The 17,742-nt window shown below is 42.3% G+C and overlaps 1 protein-coding gene and 1 non-coding gene across 4 annotated transcripts in view; both read left to right on the plus strand.

The window, feature by feature from the left end:
- The window catches only part of LOC144682893 (protocadherin Fat 3-like), a 689,075-nt gene that overhangs the window by 170,418 nt on the left and 500,915 nt on the right, over window positions 1-17,742 (plus strand). For all 3 annotated transcript variants that reach the window (XM_078545758.1, XM_078545759.1, XM_078545760.1), the window contains exon 2: window positions 6,851-10,165. In XM_078545758.1, coding sequence (XP_078401884.1) covers window positions 6,868-10,165 — 3,298 coding nt within the window. In that variant the 5' untranslated portion in view covers window positions 6,851-6,867. The remainder of the gene's footprint in view (window positions 1-6,850; window positions 10,166-17,742) is intronic.
- LOC144683136 (U6 spliceosomal RNA) lies at window positions 16,923-17,029 on the plus strand. Its single transcript, XR_013577183.1, has one exon. It is a non-coding gene; the product is annotated as a U6 spliceosomal RNA (small nuclear RNA).

Below are 17,742 nucleotides of genomic sequence, written 5' to 3' on the forward strand. Positions count from 1 at the left end.
TGTGGAAAGGGAACCTCTCCACAGGGTGAGCTGTGGCTGAGACCAGGCAAGCAGGGAGGGCCTCTAGCCTGCCTAGAGTGCTGGGCCCCCAGTTGTTTTCTGGGAGGCTGCATCCAGACAGCTACACTTACATCTTTCAGTCCCTGAAGGTCAACTGGAAAATTTCAGTCGACCTCTGACAATAGGCCTTACTAGGCTTTTAACAAAGTCAGTTGGCGACTTGCCTATTGTAAATGGGTAATAACTTTCAAAAGGGAATTGGATAAATATGTGAAGGGAATACATTTGCATGGCTATGGGGAAAGGGGCAGGGGATTGGGGCTATTTGGCTAACTCCTTCAAAGAGGCAGCACGGTCACAATGTGGCGAATGGTCCCTTTCTGTGCTGTATCATTCTATGATCCTTTGATAAAGGTACATTGTGTCCTCCTTTGGGATCAGTTTTATAATGATGACAGTGCACTATTTATTGGTATAGCCAGTAGTGTGAGAGTTGAAATGCCACCAGCAATGGTTCTAATGTCTGTGTGTATGTTGTTTCATTAACTTGTTCCATCAGTGCTGCTATTGTGCTGACACTTGCATAACTACAGCACCGCATCAACTCTGTACAACTGCAATAGGGACCTTGTCTGGCACTCTCCCAGAACCAAGAACTGCAGTGGGAATGATGCCAATTGGTGACTTTAGCAAGAAAACTAGTGAATGAATTGATTGTATGGTTATAGCAGTACTGTAGATAGTGGTCGCTTCCAGATTTATACGAACATGTTTCGGATAAACTGATTTCTGAAGATGTTTAATATGTAGGAACAGAATGTTTAGCCTTTGGATATATTGGTATTTGCCTTTGTCCACTCCAAAAAAGGCAGGTAGGTTCTCTTTTGTGCATAATATATATTTTAGTGGACTGGAGGTCAAAGTCTTAATGTAATACAAAACTGCACCTTATTTTTCTTCTTCACAAAGGGTATCTACTGAGTGTTTTAGGAATGTTTTGTAAATAAATATATGTTTTGACAGGATTAACATTAATTTAGATTGAATGTAATTGCATTATTGTTAGTCTGGTGTAAATTAATTCTTTGTCATTTTAACAATATTTTAAGTTGTTGTTTTCATGTCCAGGATGAACCAAAAATCCTGAAACCATTTAAAAGAAACTGTTACGTTATGTTGCGGGGATGGGGATGAAGAAGCCTGGATTTTGTGGTAGTAATGACATCAAAACTATCAGCATTCCTCGTCCTTACTCCTATGGAGCCCACATATGTGCAGTTAAATTTGGAAATCCAGAAGTGCTGTCTATAATTCTACACTTGATAGGGTGCATTGTTGAAATCACCCCAGTCTGTAATCAATTAAAATCACTGAGCTGACGAGAACTTGCCCTTTTTGCTATTAGTCACATTGTAAAGACACTTGAAAAAGTTGCACCTTGTTGAATGAGGTGTAACTTGGTTTTAAAAGTGTACTAGGATCATAATTACTGCTGGACAGGCTCACTTGCCTGTGAGTGTGAAATCCCATAATGATAAAGAAAGTAATAGATTTCTAAAATATTTTTAAAAATTTTGTTTCTGATATTTCAGTTTCTGTGTTAATCCCATGTGTAAATCCCAATAATTGATTTTACTCTCTGTAAAATCTAATTAAACATTTAAGTATAATCAGTGCATTTTACTTCCTGGTTTGCTGTCTGAGAATATTGATGTGATTGGCTGCTTACCCTGCTTGATGACATCACTGTTGCTGGATGCCTGAAGATCCCTTGACCTGGTGGCAGATTCAAGCAAACGTTGGAAAAGGGAAAATCCAAGCCGCAGAGATCATTTGGTCTTTGTGAGCAGTTTCCTAAAACATCAGAGGCAAGTTGCTTCCCCGCTGACGGCAAAACCTATGCAATCATGAGCTGAGATGGTTCGAAAGATCTTCCTCATTTGTAACCATCTTGTTCCCTTTCTGCAGTTTAGTCATGATTGTTCCCATGGTGGGTTATTGAAGAAAACTTTTCAGGATCTCCTGCAAACTGTAAAATTTACTGGGCCTTGGTGAGGGGCAGAGGGGGCTGGGTGCCGTTAGCAGCCACCACTCCTGCCGGCGCTGGTGGGAATAATGAACTGCTGCCTCTCATAGGCCGGCAGCTCAAGGTGGGCAGGACTCCCTTAAAACTCAATCACGGGGCAGGCCTGAGAGCGGCTAATTAAGTACCTGCAGGCCACTTGATTCCATTGGACCACCCCACGGAACTGTCGGGGTTTTCCCGTCAGTTCTCTGACCGGTGAGCAAGACCCCCATTGGCCACAATCCTGGCCATCGTCTCCACTTCCACCACCTTGTAGGCAGTGAGTTCCAGATCATTAACACTCGCTGCGTGAAAAAAGTTGTTCTTCACATTCCCCCCTGACCCTTTATCTCTTGCCTAAAACCTTAAATGTGTCCCATAGTCCTTGTACCATCAGCTGAGAATGACTTTCCTTAATCTACCTTATCTGACCCTGTCATAATCTTATACACTTCTATCAAATCCCCCCTCAAGTTCCTTTGCTCCAAGGAGAACTAACCCAGTTTCTCCAACCTAAGCTTGTGGTTAAAATTCCTCACCCCAGGACTATTTTGGTAAATCTCCTCTGCACCCTTTCAAGGACCCAAAGCCTTCCTCAAGTGTGGTGGCCAGAAATGAGTGCAATACTCCATTTGTGGCCTAACCAGTGCTTTATACAGGTTCAGCATAACTTCCCTGCTTTTGTACTGAGTACCTCTAATTATGAAGCTCAAGGCTCCATATGCTTCTCTAAATGCCCTCACTATAGCCTTGCTGTCTTCAAAGATCTATGCGCATGAAACCCCACCCCCCCCCCGGGTCCCTCTGTCCCTGTATACACCTTTTAGAACTGTGCCATTTAGTCTTTATTGCCCCTCCCTATTCCTTCTGCCAAAGTACATCGCCTCATACTTCTTACTGTCTGCCACACCTCCAAGTTTGGAGTCATTGGAAAATTTTGAAATTTTACTTTGTAATCCAATATCCAAATAATTTATATAAATCAAAAAAGCAGTGATTGTAGCACTGACCCTTGGGGATGACCACTGTCTACCATCCTCCAGTCTGAAAAACAACAAATTACCACAACTATGATAAAAGCAAAATACTGCAGACGCTAGAAATCTGAAATAAAAACAGAAAATACAGGAAGAACTCAGCAGGTCTGACAGCATCTGTGGAGAGAAGAACAGAGTTAACGTTTCGAGTCTGTGTGATTTCTTCAGAGGTCGGAACAGAGTTATCGTTTTGAGTCAGAACTCTGAAGAAGAGTCATATGGACTTGAAACATTAACTCTGTTCCTCCCTCCTCAGATGCTGTCAGACCTGCTGATTTTTTTCCAGCATTTTCTGTTTTTATTTACCACAACTCACTGTTTTCTGTCCTAAAACCAATTTTTATTCCAGATGACATTGAGCCTTCTATTCCATAAGCCTCAAACTTATTAACCAGCCTTTTATGTCGCGTGTTGTCAAAAGGCTTTCTTAAAATATATATAGACAACGTCAAAACATCTATTGCATTCCTTTAATCAACCTACTCCGTTACTTCATCAAATAAATAAATTAAAAGCAAAATACTGCGGATGCTGGAAATCTGAAACAAAAACAAAAATTGCTGGAAAAGCTCAGCAGGTCTGACAGCATCTGTGGAGAGGAAGACAGAGTTAACGTTTCGAGTCCGTATGACTCTTCATCAGAACTAAAGAGAAATAGAAATGTGATGAAATATAAGCTGTTTAAGGAGGTTTGGCCAGGTGAAGCTGGAGAGAGGGCAAGTGATAGGTGGAGGCAAAGGAGAGATTGCAAAATATGTCATTAACAAAAGATCAAAGGGGTGTTGACGGTGGTGATATTAGCTGAAGGATGTGCTAATGGTGACATTAAGGGTAGAAAGCAGAATGAGCAAGTGACAGATAACCCTAGTGGCAAAATATGTCATTAACAAAAGATCAAAGGGGTGTTGACAGTGGTGATATTAGCTGAAGGATGTGCTAATGGTGACATTAAGGGTAGAAAGCAGAATGAGCAAGTGACAGATAACCCTAGTGGGGGTGGGGTGGGGGGAGGGGATCAAAATAGGTTAAAAGGTGGGGATAAAACAATAAATTGAAATAAATATTAAAAATAATAATAGAAATAGGTGGGAAAAGAAAAAATATATAAAAAAATAAAATAAAATTTAAAAAATAAAATAATTAGAGAAAAGGGGATCAAAAAGGGGTGAGATGGAGGAGAGAGTTTATGATCTGCAATTGTTGAACAGTGTTAAGTTTAGAAGGCTGTAAAGTGCCTAGTCAGAAGATGGGGTGCTGTTCCTCCAGTTTGCGTTGAGCTTCACTGGAACATTGCAGCAGGCCAAGGACGGACATGTGGGCATGAGAGCAGGGTGGTGTGTTGAAATGGCAAGTGACAGGGAGGTCTGGGTCATGCTTGCGGACAGACCGAAGGTGTTCCGCAAAGTGGTCACCCAGTCTGCGTTTGGTCTCTCCAATGTAGAGGAGACCACATTGGGAGCAGCGAATGCAGTAGACTAAATTGAGGTAAGTGCAAGTGAAATGCTGCTTCACTCGAAAGGAGTGTTTGGGCCCTTGGACAGTGAGGAGGGGGGAAGTAAAGGGGTAGTTGTTGCACCTTCTGCGGTTGCATGGGAAGGTGCCGTGGGAGGGGGTTGAGGTGTAGGGGCAATGGAGGAGTGGACCAGGGTGTTCCGGAGGGAACAGTCCCTACGGAATGCCGACAGGGGGTCGGTGAAGAGAAGATGTGTTTGGTGGTGGCATCATGCTGGAGTTGGCAGAAGTGGCGGATACAGAGGCTGGTGGGGTGATAATTGAGGACAAGGGGGACCCTATCATGGTTTTGGGAGGGAGAGGAAGGTGTGAGGGAAGATGCGCTGGAGATGGGTCAGACAGGGTTGAGGGCCCTGTCAACCACCGCAGGTGGAAAACCTCGGTTAAGGAAGAAGGAAGACATGTCAGAAGAACTGTTTTGGAAAGTGGCATCATCGGAACAGATGTGACAGAGGCGAAGGAACTGAGAGAATGGGACGGAGTCCTTACAGGAAGCAGGGTGTGAGGAGTTATAGGTAGCTGTAGGAGTCGGTGGGCTTGTAATGAATATTGGTGGACAGTCTTTCACCAGAAATTGAGACTGAGAGGTCAAGGAAGTGAAGGGAAGTGTCAGTGATGGACCATGTGAAAGTGATGGAGGGGTGGAATTTGGAAGCAAAATTAAAACATTTTTCCAGGTCCAGACGAGAGCATGAAGCAGCACCGAAGTAATCATCAATGTATCAGAGAAAGAGTTGTGGGAGGGGGCCTGAGTAAGACTGGAACAAGGAATGTTCCACATACCCCATACAGAGACAGGCATAACTGGGGCCCTTGCGGGTACCCATGGCCACACCTTTTATTTGGAGGAAATGAGATGAGGCTAAGGAGAAATTGTTCAGTGAGAGAACAAGTTTAGCCAGTTGGAGGAGAGTAGTAGTGGATGGGGATTGTTCAAGGAAGAAGCAGAGAGCACTCAGACCATCACGGTCGGGGATGGAGGTGTAGAGGGATTGGACGCCCATGGTGAAGAGGAGGCGGTTAGGGCCAGGGAAGTGGAAATTGTTGATATGATGTAGAGCATCAGAGGAATCGTGGATGTAGGTGGGAAGAGACTGGACAAGGGGAGAGAGAATGGAGTCAAGATAGCAAGAAATGAGTTCCATGGGGCAGGAACAGGCTGACACAATCGGTCTGCCGGGACAGTCCTGTTTGTGGATTTTGGGTAGGAGGTAGAAGCAGGCCATCTGAGGTTGGGAGACTACGAGGTTAGAAACTGTGGAGGGAAGATCTCCAGAGGCGATGAGGTCAGTGACAGTCCTGGAAACAATGGCTTGAAATAAATAAATTAGATTCATTAAGCAGGATCTGTCTTTTACAAATCGGTGCTGACTCTCCTTAATTACCTCAAGCCTCTCCAAGTGACTTGATATTTTTCTGATTATTGTTTTGGAAATATTACCCACCTCTGATGTTAAACTGAGTAGCCTGTAGTTTCTAGGACTATTCATACACCCTTTCTTGAATAAGGATGTCACAACTGTTTGTTTATTTATTTATTTTTAAATGCATTCTTTTATGGGATGTGGGTGTCACTGGCAAGGCCAACATTTGTTGCCCATCCGGAATTGTCCTTGAACTGAATAGCTTGCTAGGCCATTTCTGATGGCAGAAAAGAGCCACTTGCATGCTGGAGTTACATAGGCCAGACTAGGTAAGGATGGCAGATTTCCTTCCCTAAAGGATATTAGTGAACCAGATGGGTTTTTACGACAATCAACAGCAGTTTCATTATTGTCACTTCTGAGGTAAGTTTTGAATTCCAGATTTATTAATTGAATTTAAATTCCACCAGCTGCCACAATGGAATTTGAACCTGTCTTCCCAGACCTTTAGCCTGGGCCTCTGCATTACTAGTCTAGTGACATTTCCACCATGTCACCATCTCCCCACACACATCTGGAATCCAAAAGTTGCTATCAGTTTCAGAGGAGTAATGATGGTACATGCTGACAGTTTTGCTGCCGTCAATACCACAAACTTGAGGCCATTGTGTTTGGTGATTGCATTATAGTTCATCTTGTGGTTAAAGCACAACTTTAAGACTTTAATCTTATTGACTAAAAAAGTAGATGACTACCTCTCATGTTCAGAAGATCAAAGTTCTGAGTAGAAATGTGATTCTAGATGATAGAATGGTCATTCTGTAAATTATCCTTGTTCATAACCTTTCTTTTTTTTTTCATCTCAATGTTAGAATGGAAGAATGATGGGATGGATCTAAATATGGGCTGTGGGACAGGCACGCCACTTTCCTTCCTCTGCCTTGCCCTCCTGCTATTCCAGCTTTTTAGCTGTAGTTGTCGGGGTCACCAATTTCAAGAACCAGCATTGCCTGCAACCTTCCAGTTTACATACTCCCTGTACAATGCCACTATCTACGAGAACTCTGCTGCAAGGACCTATGCCAACAGCAAAGTTAAAATGGGTATAAGCCTGACTGATCCGTTGTGGGACATTAAATACAGGATTATTTCTGGAGATGAAGACAGCTTCTTCAAAGCAGAAGAAGTTTTACTTGGGGATTTCTGTTTTCTCAGGATAAGGACTAAGGGGGGCAATTCTGCCATATTAAACAGGGAAGTTCAGAACCACTATTTGCTTATTGTGAAAGCTGCAATTAGAGGGGAAGCCCTGGAAGCATGGACAAAAGTGAATATTCAAGTTTTGGATATGAATGATTTGCGGCCTTTATTTTCTCCAACCACATATTCTGTAACAATTCCTGAAAACACACCATTAAGAACTAGTATTGCACAAGTGACAGCGACTGATGCAGATATTGGATCAAATGGAGAATTTTATTACTATTTTAAAGATAGAGTTGACATCTTTGCTGTTCATCCAACTAGTGGCATAGTTTCCCTAAGTGGCAAATTGAACTTCGATGAGAGAAACCAATATGACCTGGAGGTATTAGCAGTGGATCGTGGAATGAAACTTTATGGAAACAATGGAGTAAGCAGTACAGCGAAACTAGTCATTCATATCGATAGAATCAATCAACATGCCCCAATCCTAAGCGTGGTGACTCACATTCCTTCCTTGATGGACAGTGATCCCATTTATGCTATTGTGACTGTAGATGACCTGGATGATGGAATTAATGGGGAAATCGAATCAATATCTATTGTGGCAGGTGATCCTTTAGAACAGTTCCATCTTGTTAGAACTAGGTTAGGAGGCAGGGAGTATAGGATAAAGTTAGCAAAGACAGTGAACTGGGAAGACTTTCCCTATGGCTATAATCTTACCCTTCAAGCAAAAGATAAGGGAACCCCTCAGAAATTCTCTGCAGTGAAAATTGTACATATTGGAAATCCAGAGGAAAATGAAAACCAAGTAACTTTTGAAGAGGATGTGTATGAAGTGGAACTGAATGAATTTGCTCCTCCTGGAGTAGCTGTTGTTGCTATTAAACTAAAGCCTGAACCACAAAATGTGGAATATAAACTTAGTGCAACTGAAGATGCTCGTCATTTCTACATTAATCCCAAAACTGGTCTGATTACCACAGCACAACATATACGAATCCTTGAGAGAGAGCATTTTGTCTTAGAGGTAATGAGCAATGTCAATGAAATTAAGGTGCGCGTCATCATAAAGGTTGAAGATGCCAATGATCATACTCCAGAGTTTCACCAATTGTCATATGAGGCATTTATCAATGAGAGCGTGCCTATTGGTAGCAGTGTTTTAGTTGTTTCTGCCACTGACAATGATCAAGGAGAAAATGGATACGTGACATATAGCATTGACAAGCTGAATTCATTGCCTTTTGTAATAAACCAGTTTACAGGTCTCATCAGCACAAGTGCACAGCTGGATTTTGAGTCCCCATCTCAGAGTTACAGGTTTTTTGTTCGCGCCTCAGATTGGGGTTCACCTTATCGACGTGAGAGTGAGGTAAATGTAACTGTACATGTGGAAAATGTTAATGACAATAAACCCCTGTTTGAAAGAGTGGACTGCCAGGGAGTGATTTCACGTGAATTTCCTGTTGGTGAACAAATAACTACTGTTTCAGCTATTGATGTTGATGAATTGGAACTGGTAAAATACAGAATTGTATCTGGAAATGAGTTTGGATTCTTTGATCTAAATTCAGACTCTGGTGTACTTTTCTTAACAAAAGAATTGGATAGTGCAAATCCAAAAGATGGACTCTTTTCACTTCAGATAACAGCTACGGATGGAGAGAATATTGCTGACCCAATGTTTCTTAATATTTCATTGGGGCACGGTAAGCTGACTACAAAGGACTATGTGTGCAGAGAAACTGGAGTTGCTAAGAAACTAACTGAAAAATTGCTCAAAAGAGTTAAAGTAAACAAGTCAAAGATGGAGGACATATTCCTTGATCTCTATTCAATTAACAGACAGTCTCCACAGTTTGATAAATCCTTTCCTTCTCAGGTAGCCATTAAGGAAGATCTGCCAGTTGGCAGTACTATTGTTAAGGTCCCAGCTTCTGATGCAGATAGTAGCTTCAATGGCAAAGTTGTATACACCATCTCTGATGGAAATGTCGATAGCTGTTTTAATATTGAAATGGAAACAGGATGGCTAAAAGTTTTGATGCCAATGGATCGTGAATTAACTGATAAATACATTCTTAATATCACTGTTTATGACTTGGGGTATCCTCCAAAGTGTGCTTGGAGACTGATGACCATCCATATCCAAGATGCTAATGATAACAAGCCTCGTTTTTTGCTGGAGAGTTACTCTGTTAGCATTCCAGAAGATACAGTGATTGGTACAGAAGTAGTTCAGATTGAGGCCACAGATGAAGATCTGGACCGCAACGGTGAAATAATTTATACACTATTAACAGACACCCACCAATTTGCTATTAATGCCTCAACTGGCATTGTTTATGTGACTGGGTTGCTTGATCGGGAATTAATTACAAACTGTACATTGAAAATAGAAGCCTGTGACCAAGCTGACACTGGTCATCAACAGTGTTCAGTTGTGGCTTTGGAGATCATTTTTGCAGATGTTAATGACAATGCTCCCCATTTCGTTCCTTCAAGCTACTTTGTTAAGGTGCTCGAAGATATGCCTGTCAGTGCTGTGGTAACGTGGCTTGAAGCTCATGATCCCGACCTTGGCTTGGGTGGCCAGGTGCGCTACTCTTTGGGAAATGATTATAACGGGAAGTTTGAAATTGACCGAAGCAGTGGAGCTGTGCGCCTGTCAAAAGAGCTGGACTTTGAGAAACAGCAGTTTTACAACCTGACAATTCGTGTTAAAGATAAAGGTCGGCCAATATCCTTGTCTTCGGCATCCTTCATAGAAATTGAAGTGGTTGACGTGAATGAAAATCTTTATACACCACAGTTTCCAGAGTTTGCTAAAATGGCATCAGTCAAGGAAAACGCACCAATTGGGACAAGTGTTCTGCAGGTGACAGCAAAAGATGATGATGATGGAAGGGATGGACAGATTCAGTACTCCATTCGGGATGGCAGTGGCCTTGGGCGTTTCACAGTAACTGAGAACACAGGTAGGGCTGTGCTCAAAGTTTGAAGATCTTTAATAATTTACCTTGCATGGCATGTAAACTCTTAGCTTTAAATCAAATATAATCTGCTAAAACATTCAAATATTTATGTGAATTGCTGCCAAATATTTAAAAACTTGTAGAACAATAAGTAGTACTCATTTCTTATTTAAATAGGGACCAAAATGAAAAAATTTCAAATTGTTTCTGGGAAAAAAACAAGTTAAATCTTGTGGATTATCTGTTTTAAAAAAAGTTCCTGTTTACTTGTGATGGTAGGCTTGATTGATTCTTTAAAGTTTCCTGGTGTTAATAGATATTTGTTCATCATCGTTAAATTGTTAGTGTAATTTACTATGTCTAGTAGTCGTTCATTACTGCTTCATAAATAGATGGTACGGTGCAGACTTACTTAATTCTAAGCATTAATGATTGTAGTAAAAATCATGTAATTTGTATAAATGCTTGCACCAGAAGATTGCATTTGATATGCATATTGAATAGAAAAAAAAAGGGACCAAGATACAAGACCTTTTCAGGTGTCCTCAAAATCTGTGAATGTTTGTGGTGTGACACAGAAGATTAAATAAAGCCTATAATGCACAATTGAGGCCAGGTACTATACATATTCATCTTTTATTCACAAAAAATCTGAAACTCTAAAATACTGAATGTAAAAGCTTTTGATGATATCGGCCAGTAGTAGTTAGCTATTTCGTGATTTTGTTTTTTACAAGGAGCTGTTCCTCCTTTGTGAAGTTGAGTTCTGCTATGCAGTATGCCCTTGACATTATTAGATTACATATACTTTGGTGCTAATATAAGGTTTGCCAACCATACTGTGAAAATGCCTCACAGCTGTAGAACACATTTTTTGTTTTAAATCCATATTTTAATTATGTGTTATAGACTATTTATGATAGTTAGTAGCATTGCGTTGAAAGTTGTCCCGTAAGCAATCTGTTTGGATCTCTTCCTGTTCTTAAGTACTTAAATACTGAACAATCACTCAGTTGGCGTGGGATGAAAAGCAGTATGCAGCATATTAAATTACTGTGACCTGCGCTTTGACAGTTTTTTTATTTATTGTTATGCAGTTGTTCTGCCGGTCGTCTTATGACCCAAGGCTTGGCTTGTGCATAGTTTTTCAACAAAGAATATCCCAGTGGATTCCTAAGAAGGAATGCCAAAATCAAAGTTGTTATACTGAGTTCTTCTAAAGTTCCTTGATTCATGCTGAGCTTTGATTCTTTATTTTTGATTTACAAAATGCAAGGTATGTCCTGAAACTTTAAAGAGATTTTGAGTTTTATACATGTGTTTTATTCTCAGCCAAATCCCATTTAAATTTGTGATTAGTGGCAAAGTTGGTATAACTATTATTAACAGTTCTTGATCCTTTGCAGAATTCAGAATAAAATAACTTCATAACCTTCAAAAGTGCCTTTTGAGCAATGATGTATGTAGCTGTCTTTATAACACTGTAGACTGCAGCTTTAATGCTGATTAAAACCAGGCATTTCATGAGGTTAGTTTCATTACCACTCTCAGATTTGGCAGGATGTGAATGTATGATTGTATATTCTGAGACTCAGGAAACAATATTGAAAATTACAAGGTGGAAGAAGCTTAATATTTAAGTGGTAATGCCTATTTTTATTTCAGTACAGCCTGTGAGGCACAAACATTCATACTTAACTAAACATAGGTGTGGACTGTTTAATAACATAAAAATTGTGGACAGAATTTTTTGGATGGCGGTGTTTCCCGCCCTGCCACCCGAAGAGTTAGCAGGGCACGCTTCCCCACTGATACCGGCTGCCCTGCAGACATTTAACGTTCAGCAGGGAGTTTATTGGCTAAGGGCAAGACTTCCACCCCCATCTGGGGAGGGAGTCCCGCATTAGAGAGCTGCCAGCCAATCGGATGTCCCAGCAGTGGCAGGTTCGAGTGCTGGTTTGAGTTTGAGCCAGTCCCTGAAGAAAAGAAGCTAGTAGAGGTGGGACTGAAGGTAAGTCTGAATATCAGTAGGGTCTGTCTCAGGCCCCAGGAAAGGGTGTGCGAGGGTTGTGGTTGCGGGCTGAGATTGAGAGGCCAGTAGGAGAAGGTTAAAAGGGGGTATGACCTTAGTGGGGGGGCAGAGGTGTCTCTGATGAGCACAGGGGACCCCAAAGGAAGTACAACCCCTTGCCTGACACCTGCTCACACAGCTAAAGCTGCTGGCTACCTGCTTGGTGTGCTCCCCAGCATCCCCCCCACCCACCATGCCCCCCCCCCCCCCCCCCCCCCCCCCCCCACCCTGCCACTGTTAAAATAGTGGTGGGGGGTGAGTTAAGGCACTTAAATGGCCATTCATTGGCCACTTAAGCACCTCAATAGGCCTGACGTCTCTGCCCCCTGAAAATGGGGGGTAGGTCAGGTCCAGGTGGGGAGGCATTGGGCAGGCCACACACTGCATTTTCAAACCTGCTAGCAGGGGCCATAAAATGACTCTTTTTTTCCCCCAGCTACTTTAAATAGCTTGCTATTATAATGAATTAAAGAACTTGCATTTAGAACAGTGCCTTTGACATCTTCAGGGAATCCCAAATTGTTCTCCTAGAACAGAGAAGTTTAAGAGAAATTTGATAGAGATAGTCAAAATTGTAAAGGCTACATGAGTATATAAGGTTAATGTGTTTCTAGAGGGAGATGGATCAGTAACCAGAGGACACAGACTAATTGACAAAAGAGGTGACATGAGGGAAAAAGATGTGTTGTGAGTTGTTGCGATCTGGAATGCACTACTGAAAGGGAGGCGAGAGCAGTTCGATAATAACTTTAAAAAGGGAATTGGAGAAATAATTGAAAGGAAAAGTTTGCAGGGCTTTGGAGAAAGAACAGGGAGTGAGACTAATTGGATAGCTCTTTCAAAGAGCCAGCAGAGATTGGCCTCCTTCTGTGCAGTATCATTCTAATATTCTAATTGCTGACTAAAGTTTTCATGTAGCAGCATAGGTTATTTAAATTAGAGGGAGGTTCCTTGATATAATTTACTTTTCAATTTCATATCATTTTGAATATGCAGGTGCCTGTGTATTGTGCTTATAATTATAGGATGAGGCTAGAAGTTGGTGGTTATTCTTTTTACTTATTACGGTAACACATGCGTCCATTATTGTTAGCCATTTTGAAAGAAATGTGTATGAGTGCAGTAAAATTGTAATTGCTTTTCACATTCGTTCAGGTTAACAGCAATGTGAGGTTTAGGCCTAGTTTGATACCGGTTCAATTTCAATATTGGGCAAAGGAAACAGGACTTTCATGACATCGGAAAGCCTAAAGTGATCGACAGCCAATGAAGTACTGTTGCAAGGGAGGGAAATGTGCCAGCTAATTTATGCACAGTAAGGTTAAAAACACATGATCTAGGTTAGCTGTTTATAATGATTCAGTTGCTAATTGTAGGGATAAACATCAGTTAGGGCACCAGAAAAATCTCCTGCTGCTCTTGAAATATTGTCATGGAACCTTTTAAGTCCACTTGAGAGGGCAGACAGTTTAACATCTCATCTGAGGAATAGTGCCTCTAACAGTGCAGTATTCCTTCAGTAATGCACTGAAGTACCAGCCAAGATTGTGTGCTAAAGTATATGGGGTGGGGCTTGAACTCATGAGCATCTAAGTCAGCCACCACTGAACTAAGGGTGGCATCTAAATCATTGTAGGAAGTCACTTTGACTGTCTGGTTCTTGGCAGCAACAAGAAGCAGATTGTAAATGAAAAATCAAAGAAAATTGAAACTCTTAAAAGATGATTTTCAGGTAAAGGACTTTTTTCCATTCAAAAAACCTGGAATCTCTTTTGGAAGCTACTTATGAGTTAAATTTTGTAATACATATTGCTGCAGGATATATTGATATCAAATTGTTCAAAGTATCCAGATCAGGTTGATTTTAGTTCAGTAGTGCAGTGCTGGACAAGTGTCTCATGACATTAATCCTTATAGTTGCTGGAAACAGAGAAGGATTTAGAGAAATTGTATTGCGGTGCCAAGGGGCAAGATAATTCCTGTAGATTAATGCATGTTTGAGTCAGTGTCAATATTTGTGTCAGTATAAGGTGGTGTTGTAAACCTGTTGGACTTGTTGACTTTGATTTTCAGGTGCTATTGGTTCAGTAAAGGGAGACCCTTGGATAGTAGAAATGGAACATCCTGAATGGAAGTGAAGTGTAGTTTAGATAGTTTTTGTTTTGTCTGTAATTAACAATGAAAAACTAATACACAGTGGAACATTTTATAAATATTGCAACTTTTTTTAGCCACCAAGTCTTAGCTGGAAGTTTCCCTTATTCATTTTGAGAGATTAGGGAAATTCTTGCATCGGGTAATCAATGCAAAGACCATTACTGACTTAAAAAGAGTTTAATAAAATACCCAGAATGAAAAATGCTGTTCCAGTTTTTGATGGCAGCTGTTTTTTATTTTGTTAATGATGTCTGGATTCAATCACATAGCTCAGTGCTGAATAGTTTTTGGCAAATTTCTGGTATTTAATATCACCATTTTTTTTGGCAGATTACTGTAATATTTAGCACAAAGTACCGCTTTCAAATTGAATAAATTTGTAAACACAGCTGTTAGATAATTGGCAGAATTTACATTTGACCAGAAATTTTTATGGGCCACTCTGTATAAAGATGTATCCTATTTTAATTTTTAGGTTGATTTTTAAATATCATCCATTTAAACAACTGATCCATTTTTATCAGATTTCTCAAAAATACTTTACCTTAATCTTTCTCTGTTGTCTACCCAGCCATCTTCTTGGGCTGATTTTTCACCACATAGGAGGGAAAGAGGAGTTAGAGTTGTTTCTGGTCAGAAACCCACCTCCAGTGGGAAATTGATTAAAGTTGGGATTTTCACAGGGGTGTACCCTTAACTTACATGAAGATGGGTTTCCTGTCCAGTTAGAGATGGTGGGGGTTGGAACAGAGGTGGGTCCAATGAAGTGTGGGACTGATTTTAGACTCCCCATGGCAGCCATCACTAAGGATGCTGGTTGTCTAAAGGGGGAAATCTGTTGATTGTGCCAAAGCCTTCCACTGCCCCAGAGAGGGCCTGGGGCAGGGCTGCCTCTTGTTTCGTCAATGCCTACCTGGATCAAATGTTCGAAGTCATGAGGAAGAGGAAGGAAGTCCTTTTCCGAGAGGGTGACAGTAGGAGGCCACCTAGTCGCGCAGCAGGGGCACCTTTCTCTTCAGCGACATCTCCCTCCACCTCCACTTCATCCTCCACTCTTAGCTGCTGTTCCTCCCGGATGAGCTTCTGTCACCTTATCCAAGGTCCGCACCTCCCTGGAGGGCCATGTTATGGAGATTGCAGCAGACCACCATAATGACAGAGACCCTTGCAGGAGGGCATTGGGGGATGCTACCTGACCGGTCCAGGCACCAGAATTACATCTTCAGAATGCAAATGGCCTGCTCAATGGTTGGTCTACTGAGCAGGTAGTACTGGCTATATCACTTCCATGCCTCTGACTAGGGCTCCTGTAGAGGGGTGAGCAGTCATTTCATTAAGGGATATCTTTTGTCCCCCAGGATTGATCTATTGACTTGGGAGTTGGAGTGAAGATCTGAGGCAGCCTGGACCAGTGGTGGATGAAAGAGACATGGCAGCTGCCGGGAAAGCAAGCACACGTGGAGGAAGCTTTTGTTGTAGTTACAGACCATTGGATGTTGAGGGAGCGGAAGCCTTCCCTACTGATAAATCTCACTGGCCGGTCACTGGGTGCTTTGGTGGCCTTATGGGTGCAATCGATGCACCTGGGGGATTCCTCGATGGAGGTGAGACCCAATGCCCCCTGTTCCTGCAATGCACTTCTTTCACAAAATGAATATGCTCCCCCTTTCTGGCAAAGAGGGCATCAGTGATCAGCAAGATAGTTGTGTGCAGTCATTTGCAAGATGCTACTAAGGTATACAGGTGATTCTTGGAATGAGCTAGAAGTGATGAAGCTCAAAGTCACAGTGACTTTGGTGGCCACTGCCAGGGCATGGCAACCAGTGTTGCGAGGCGGGAGGTCCTCGGTGACGAGAGCACGTGTGTCTGTGACTATCTGTCTGGAGAGTTGCAGTCACTTAGGACTCCAGATTTTGATCATCTGCAGATAGGATCTACCACCAATGACAGAGCTATGTTGAGGGTGTGGCCTCCATTGTCTTCCTGCCCCTCTTTCCTCTCTGGTGCCCTTCCTATGCCAGGACTTCCCCCTCTCCTGCAGAAGATGTTGCCCCACATTGACAATGGGCCCAAAATCTGATAGTCATGGCCCCGATGCCAGTTTGGAGCTACCTTTCTGAGTAGGCAGCCATTCAATTGTGATTGGCAGTCTTCCCCATGCTCTTCTGACGCCTCAATGCTTGGGTGGGGGAAGGGTGTTGGGGTCACAATTCAGTTCAGTGTTTGAGTGCTGAGTGTCCACTCTTCTTGCCACCTGCACAGCACTAAGAACACTTCCTTTGCAAATGTTGAATCACCCTTTGCCCTATTGACCCTCTTATGGGGCCAGGGTGATGCCAGAAATAGCTTCCTGCTCTGTCACTCTGTATACACCTCCCTTCATCTGATTTACAGCAGACAGCTCCTAAAACCTATTTTTCCCCTTCAAAATACCACCCTCCCCCTCCAACAAGTTCTTAATGAGCTTTTCAAACACTATAATTGGCCTCAATAGGGACCTGTCTTCTCCCAGTCCTACTCTGCACTAAGCATGTGCTCGCTTCGGCAGCACATATACTAAAATTGGAACGATACAGAGAAGATTAGCATGGCCCCTGCGCAAGGATGACACGCAAATTCGTGAAGCGTTCCATATTTCAGACTTTCAAAACATTTCTGCACTAAGCATGTGACATCAAAGGATCCCCCAATAGCTGTCGCTAGGTGGATAGAATATTTTGACATTTTTGTGGCGAGAGATAAATAATCATAAGCTTTTTTTCTGATCACCACAAACAGTTTTTGAGCTTAGAGTCGGTAGAATGGTTTGTAATATGATTGCCTGATATGAGGGGAATTATAATTTTTAACTCCTAAGTCTTGCACCAACTGTCTCTGAGCAACTGGATTATTTTTTCTTGGACTTCTGCCAATTTTTAGCTGCTCATTCTGAGGTGGGTTAGATTTTGAGCAACTCGTCTTTCCTTACACTATCTATCTATTGGTAGCACCCTTAGGAAGTGTTTTTAGCTCCCAATAGAAGGTGGGCACAGGGGTGGGCAGGCAGTTCCCTGACTTCATTCTGTCACCAGGCCATTTCCCTGGAGGTGGGATGAGAAGGCAGCAGAGCAGTGGGTAGCCGATACGCCTTATTAAGGCCTATTGTTGAACGTCAATTGGAATTTTCCAGTCAGCTTCCAGGTTCCTGGAAACACTGGGGAACAGTGCAGCTACTTGCAGGTGGCCTCCCAGCAGTGGAGGGGAGGGCGGGGGTGTGTGTAGCAGCGCTCCAGGCAGGCGCAATAGCCCCCCCCTGCCTGCCAGCTGGCTCCAGCTGCACCACAGGCCTCCATGTGGAGGAGCTTCAACCTGC

Source organism: Cetorhinus maximus, chromosome 7, assembly GCF_964194155.1.
Source record: "Cetorhinus maximus chromosome 7, sCetMax3.hap1.1, whole genome shotgun sequence".
In the NCBI taxonomy this organism is placed as follows: Eukaryota; Metazoa; Chordata; class Chondrichthyes; order Lamniformes; family Cetorhinidae; genus Cetorhinus; species Cetorhinus maximus.